This window comes from Malus sylvestris, chromosome 13 (genome assembly GCF_916048215.2).
Source record: "Malus sylvestris chromosome 13, drMalSylv7.2, whole genome shotgun sequence".
Lineage (NCBI taxonomy): Eukaryota > Viridiplantae > Streptophyta > Magnoliopsida > Rosales > Rosaceae > Malus > Malus sylvestris.
The window spans coordinates 12,769,097-12,775,681 of NC_062272.1; the positions used below are offsets into that span (position 1 = coordinate 12,769,097).

A 6,585-nucleotide genomic window follows, 5' to 3' on the forward strand; every position below is an offset into this window, starting at 1 on the left:
CTTATATTATTAAATGATTTTATGGTGGAATAATTCAAACTTTTTTTATGGTATTAGAACATGTTGTCTTATGTGTGAACCCAACGACCACACGTGCTCTTTATTTGTGTTGTCGAAGTGCTAGGCTTGAAAATTCGCCACACGTGAAAGAAGTTTGTTGAGAGATCTTACGTATGCTTATAAGTAATTGAGTTATTCCACATATTACTAATTGATTTTATGGTAGAACCTTAACTTTTTTTTTAATTTCTCAACGACTACTCTCCGCTTCTCGGATCAACGGCTGCCTCCGTCAAGAATCTTGCTCGATGGTGCTTTTTGGCGCCAAGCTGCATTTAAAGTGCAAGTTGCCAGATTTGGTTGGATTCTGAAAGCATTTTTTGCGCAGATGGCTAGTTCATTTCCGTTCGAGCCTTTGGCTCTTCCGTTTACAGGTTTCTCTTTAGTGGTTATGGGTTTTGGTCGGATGGCTGTGCGGCTGCGATGTACGGGATAGAGGTGCGGCTGCTGTGTTGCTTGCTAGATTTAGGGTTTTCTATTTTGTGTTGTTGTGGGCTGAGGCGAGCTTTACTTTTTCTGTTTATGCTTACTTTTTAGCCTTTGTAATTATCTTCTTGTTTTGGGATGTCTCGTTTGGCTTTTAATGAATGTTTTATTGACAAAAAAAGATGTGGGCAGTGTAATTGGCATTTGATTTTCCAAATATTTGATGATCCCACTGTCATTATGATGTGGTAGCCCATGCTGCTTTGAACAGTATTTTTTTTTGTATTTTGAACAAATTAAATTCAAATATATGAATAATAGCTGCGTTTCTGCCTTTGTGGTTAGGGTTTATTTCCAAGTAGTGAAAACCTAACGTTTGGTTTACATTCGACTAGGCAAAACTCTAGTTATGTGAAATGTTATCATAGAGGCGAGTTGAAGGTTCAGCTTCAACAACATTGATATTGTTTCAAACTTGGTAATTACCGCATGCACAATCCGTCAGGTGGTGTGATGTTATCACAAAAAACCTCGATGCTAGTTAGAGTGAAATTAGGATATTTAAAAACTATTACTTCTCTTTTTCTACGGCCGATGTGGGATTCAACAATGTTCAACTCCTCCATCCACAAATATCGCTTGTATAAAATTTTTAACGTAAAACTTACAAATCCCAAAGTTTGATGCTCTTAATTCCCATGTTCACTTCTCAGTTCCCGGCACTTTCGTTTGAATGTGACTCCAGCATGGCAAGCTGTGTGCCCAATATTTGTGGTAGCGGCTGCAGCCTGCACTCAGCAGGTACCTTCCTAAGTTCCTAGTCCTTATTAACGCGTCAATCCTCTTCTATGTAACTTCACAATTCCACAAACGGACTCGGTTTGACAAAAAAACGCAGATATGTTTTAAACTTTTCACATTTGTCGAGCACCATTTATCAGAGTCCGGCAAATAAAATCAAAATAAATCCATTTCTTTTTTCTGAGAATTTCTTTCCACACAGAAAAATAGTCTAAAACCATGTCCCCTTAACAACTGACCAGAAAAATATGTCCCTTGGCCTTTACGTTATTTTTTCTCTTTGTTTTGGCCAAGTTTCACTTTGATCCATACCGTTTCAAGTTTTGTGATTTTATATTGTAATTTAAGCGCTCAATAACTTAATTTAGTCAAGCATCTCGATAAAATTATTGTCGCAAACTAAAACTCTTTTATTTTTTTAACAAACTAAGATTTATAAATAATTCGGTCTTTTTCTTTCTAACCAAAAAGACAAAAAGAAAGTTCCATTTGAATTTCGATTGCTGCCCTCCCTTATCATCATCATCAACCCAAATAAAAAAATCAAATTTAGATCTCCGAATCCAAACCCCAAATAGCATTCATATAATAACTCATCAACTTTCTCGTTCTCCAAGCACTCCTTTCAAAAGCACTTCCTTCACGCCCCTCTCCCAAACGCGTAACAGCCAACCCTATTTTAATCCCTCCAACCCACCAAACCAAAAACACAAAAGTCATACCAGAAAATACAAACACAAAAATGATAGATCAAGAGAGGCCAGCCGGAACTCCCCCCCACGGGATTCTGCTAGCGGTGGTGGTCGTGGCGGTGATCATGGTGCCGTACTTTCTAGGTGACCAAGGCGAGGCCATAACGGAAGCCATCTCCGAGCTTTTGAGCCCGCTGGGTCTTCTCCTTCTCCCCATTATTCTCCTACTCACCATTCAGTTTCTGTCATCGGACAGCGGCTCATTCGTCTCCTCCTTGTTCTCGACCGGGGAGCCCGACACCATCCACAGAGTCAGTGGCTCCCCGGTTGGGGTTGCATTGTTTCTCGTCCTTGTCATATTCCTTCTTTACAATAGGGTTTCGATCTTTGGCGGCGGCGACGACGGGGATGATTAGTTACGGCGTGAATCCGGCCGAGTTTTAATGCATGTATTTCTGTATTACAGTTAATTATACAGCTTAGAAGGGATGTAGGAGTATTAGTATTGGGGTACGTACTCAAACTTCTTTTCATGTATGAATGAACATGGCCTGGGGGTGGGGTTGAATTGTAATTAGAGGGAATAACGAGGTGACGAATGGAATTTCAGGGCGATAATATGAGGATATTTTGATCATTTAAAATAGTTGAGGGACAGTGTCGGTGCGAGGAGCGGTGTTGCCTGCCATCTTCGCTCCGTACTTTATGGCCTTATTTGTTGAAATGAGTGATTTCTGCACATTCCGTTTTTACTTTCTGCACTCTTGTTTAATTTTGGCTTTTGATTTTTATTTGATTTGTTCAATTGCTCAATTAAAAAATCATGTTCAAAAGTGAAAAATGGTGGACAAAAATTACCTCCCTTCTTCATTCTTTCACGCGGGCACGTGGACGCTTTTTTTTTTTTTTTTTTTTAAACAAACAATAATTTATATTAAGGAAGAGAGAAATGAGTTTAGCTTTACAATATACCAGTAATAATGTAATTCAAATTCGTCTTTGTGAGAATTGAATTTAAGACTTTTCATATACAAGTGAATGAGAATATAACTAGGCTGTAATAGTAAGTATCTCGCGATCACTCCTTTTGATTTGATCTAATTTACTTTTAGATGCATTGGGCTCAAGATTGATAATTTTCTTTTTAAGTAATAAGTTTCATTAGTCTTGTAATTATATTTATATTTAATAAATTATCTTGTAGTTACATTTATGCTTAATAAGTTAAGTAGTGAAGAATTTGGGATGCAATCTTTGTGTATCTGTCCTGAAGAAAGTGAAGTGGGAACGTGATACAAAATTAAAAAATGGTGGAGAAAGAAGGAAACGATCCTTCCTTCTTTGTACATATTATAATTAAGCAGATGCAGTGGACTGACGTGAACATGTGCAGGGTTTGCAGGGGCCGTGTTTCGCAAATTCAACTAGGGTATGATATCCACACATCTATTTTTACTTCTTTCACATCTTTTTGGTTTTCGGCCGTCGGATCGGATGAATTGAAGAAGATCAACGGACAGAAATTAACAAGGGTGTGTGTGAAGTAAAAAGGGGTATGTGGATAGCACATCCCTTTCAACCATTATAACCTTTTTAAGCCATATTTGAGTGACAGATTTTCAAGAGACAAGAGATTGATATCAAAGTTAGATGAGAAAGATTAGGCCATCTCCAACCGAGGGCTGGCCAGAGGGCTCGTTTGAGCCCTCTAGCCCTCCAAGATTCCCCAAGATATTAATATTTTAATGAACAGTACATGGTCATATTTGCCTCCGTCTCCAACCGAGGGCCAGAAGGCCAAATGGCTCATTTTAGCCCTGTCACAAAAAACCGTCTCCAACCGAGGGCCAAAGGGCCATAGGACCAAACATAATTTATTATTTAAATTTAAAAACTACAACAACTTAAATTTAAAAACAACAACTTATATTTAAACACTACAAATTAAATTTAAAAACAACATTAACTTAAATTTAAAAATTACAACGACTTAAATTTAATATCCATAATCAATATCATTTTCATCATCCGCCATTGTAGGAGTATAGTCAGAGGTAAACAATTGCCGCCGAGCCATAATTTCTGTTTTTTTCCTATCAAAATAGGCCTTACTCATTGGAGTGTAATCCGAAGTGTTCCTTTCCATATTCTTATCATCCATCTCTTCTTGTATTTGTTTGGCTCGCTCTTCATGTCTACACTTCCTTTCTTCCGCCTCACGGGCATTTTGCTCCGCCAGTAATCGAAATGAGGCCGCCACTTCATGTTGAGCGGCGTAATCAGCATTTGCCTTGCCCTTTTCCCTCAACCTTCGGGCCTTGTTTCGTCCCATAGCCCTAGGTAAAGAAATTTCGGACGGAGTTGGATTTTCTACCCTTGTTTGTTGAATGGTAGGAGATCCATCTTCATTCATATCTACAGATGGGGATGCAGCTTCCAAAGGATCCACTCTATGTTGAGGTGGATCTTCAAATAACACCCACCCTTTACAAATTTCCCAACAACCGTGAAACTGAAAGGGTTTTGAGCTGCCCTCCATATACAATTCCTCCGCTTGGCGTACCTAGAAAATATAATTAAAAATTTTTAGGAAATTAATTCACGAAATTAATGTAATATAATTAAACATTTAAACATTTAAAATAAACTGTAAAAACACTAACTTCGTCATAGTAATTGGCGCCGCTTTCATGTCTACGTGTTGCTGCTAATAGTGCTTGATGCCATTTATTCAAACTTGGATGAAGATGTTTCTTCCATCTTGAAGAACAACTTTCGTGGTTTCGGGTATTCGGTGGAATGTTGCCTTCGTAGAACTCTAAGTATTTTTTGGACACACGAGTCCAAACACCTTCACTTGTTTGAGAAATCCCCCTCACACTATCTTCTGATATCCATCTATAAGCCTTGCAAAGAGCTTCATCTTCTTTTCGGGTCCAAGCCCTACCTTTCATTGCAGATGAGGCCATTTTTTTTGAAAAAAAAATGAAGGAAATATTGAAAAATTTATTGAAAGAAATATTGAAAATTTTATTGAAGGAAATATTGAAAAATTGAAACAAATATTATAGATGAAGGAAATATTGAGAAATATATTGAAGGAAATATTGAAAAATATTGAAGAAGGAAATATTGCAAATGAAGTGAAGAATTGAAAGAACTTCACTATATTTATAGAAGAAAAAAATGTTTAAAATAAATTAAAAAAAAAAAACCAACGGATAGTAATGTTTAAAATAAATTAAAAAAAAAAACAACCAACGGCTAGCTGACTCAGCTAGCCGTTATATTAAAAAACATTTCAAACTATTAGTGTCGGTTATAACCGACACTAATAGCAGAACTATTAAAAAAAAAAAGGTCTTCAATGCTGTCGGTTTTAACCGACAGCAATAGGAAATCATTAAAAAAAAAATAGCCAGCCCGGGGCTGGCTGGCTGGCCGAAAGCAGCCAGCCCTCCAGCCCTCCAACCCTCTCCGATCCCGTGGGGCCCTCCCAGATTCCAGAGCCCTCTGGCCTAGCCCTCGGTTGGAGACGTTTTTAGGGCTATTTTCAGCCCTCTGGCCCTCTAGACCCTTCGGTTGGAGATGGCCTTAGAATGTGAGATATAGACATTACAAAGGCATGTGATCGGAATTCAGGCCCAAAGACCATGAATGGAATGAATGGTCGAACGCCAGCCCCTGAACCGGCAGCTGCCCACTCTTGCCTTAATGTGCGTCCACCCCTGCTTAGAAGGATGACCCGAGCTCGTAAAAGAAATCGGGTAGGGAGGTATCTCAATTTCTGACATTGAACATCTGATGAAGTTCCAATGAGCAGTAGCAAGTAGCAACCATGCATTTTCACTCAGGACTAAACTTGTGAAGATATCCTGTATTCCCAAACCATCCCAAACCCTTGGGCTAAAAGCTAAAATTTTTAACCCATAAAATTTAACTTTTAGCCTAGAAACAACTTTTCTACTCCAACCTTTCTGACCTTAAAATTTTAGCCTCATATTATTAAATAATGAACTTAGGCTAATTTTTTCTTAAATTAACTTCTTTTTAAAAAAAAATATATGTATATTATCGTAAATTAATTTTATGAACATTTTAATCTAAAAATATTTAAATTCTGATAAATATTGAAAAATCACTAAATTGATACATGAAACTCATAAACACTATGGAAGAATATGAAAATCATGATAGAGATGTATAAACATAAAATACATGAAACTTACAAGACACACAGAACATATGTGACACATGATAGAGATAAAACACTCACAAAACACATGTGAAACACATGACACACACAAAACACATACCAAAATACATACAAAACACATGAAACGCATGAAATACAAACCTACACACATGAAACTGAAACCTTCAATCATCATTTACATAAACACAGGTTGAATATCAAACCATCACACAACATATTCACCAATCTTTCAACTTTCAAAGTGTTTTTGTTCCCTAAAATCCTCAATATCTCATCAATAGGTGATAGAATAAGGCAGCGTAGCAGGACAATGCAAATGGCACAATACCAAGCAAGCATTGACCATGCGGATGCAGAAATGATCAACGCAAAAGCTGAACTTGCAAACTC

At 37.5% G+C, this 6,585-nt stretch overlaps 2 protein-coding genes across 2 annotated transcripts; one reads left to right on the forward strand and one right to left on the reverse strand.

Moving 5' to 3' along the window:
* The first annotated feature begins 1,805 nt into the window (after positions 1-1,805).
* Positions 1,806-2,731, forward strand: LOC126595534 (uncharacterized). Its single transcript, XM_050261812.1, has one exon. It carries the CDS (start codon positions 2,030-2,032, stop codon positions 2,393-2,395), a length of 366 nt encoding a protein of 121 aa, XP_050117769.1. The 5' UTR covers positions 1,806-2,029; the 3' UTR covers positions 2,396-2,731.
* An 830-nt stretch (positions 2,732-3,561) lies between these two features.
* LOC126595254 (uncharacterized) lies at positions 3,562-4,671 on the reverse strand. Its single transcript, XM_050261613.1, has 3 exons — positions 4,643-4,671; positions 4,046-4,542; positions 3,562-3,568 (listed from the first exon to the last, which is right to left on the reverse strand). The coding sequence occupies exons 2-3, from the start codon at positions 4,516-4,518 to the stop codon at positions 3,562-3,564; spliced, it is 480 nt and encodes a 159-aa protein (XP_050117570.1). The 5' UTR covers positions 4,519-4,542; positions 4,643-4,671.
* Between the last annotated feature and the right edge of the window lie 1,914 nt (positions 4,672-6,585).

Bases quoted from the DNA above. Each gene is read 5' to 3' on its own strand.
- LOC126595534 (XM_050261812.1), top strand. From the start codon at position 2,030: ATGATAGATCAAGAGAGGCCAGCCGGAACTCCCCCCCACGGGATTCTG.
- LOC126595254 (XM_050261613.1), bottom strand. From the start codon at position 4,518: ATGGAGGGCAGCTCAAAACCCTTTCAGTTTCACGGTTGTTGGGAAATT.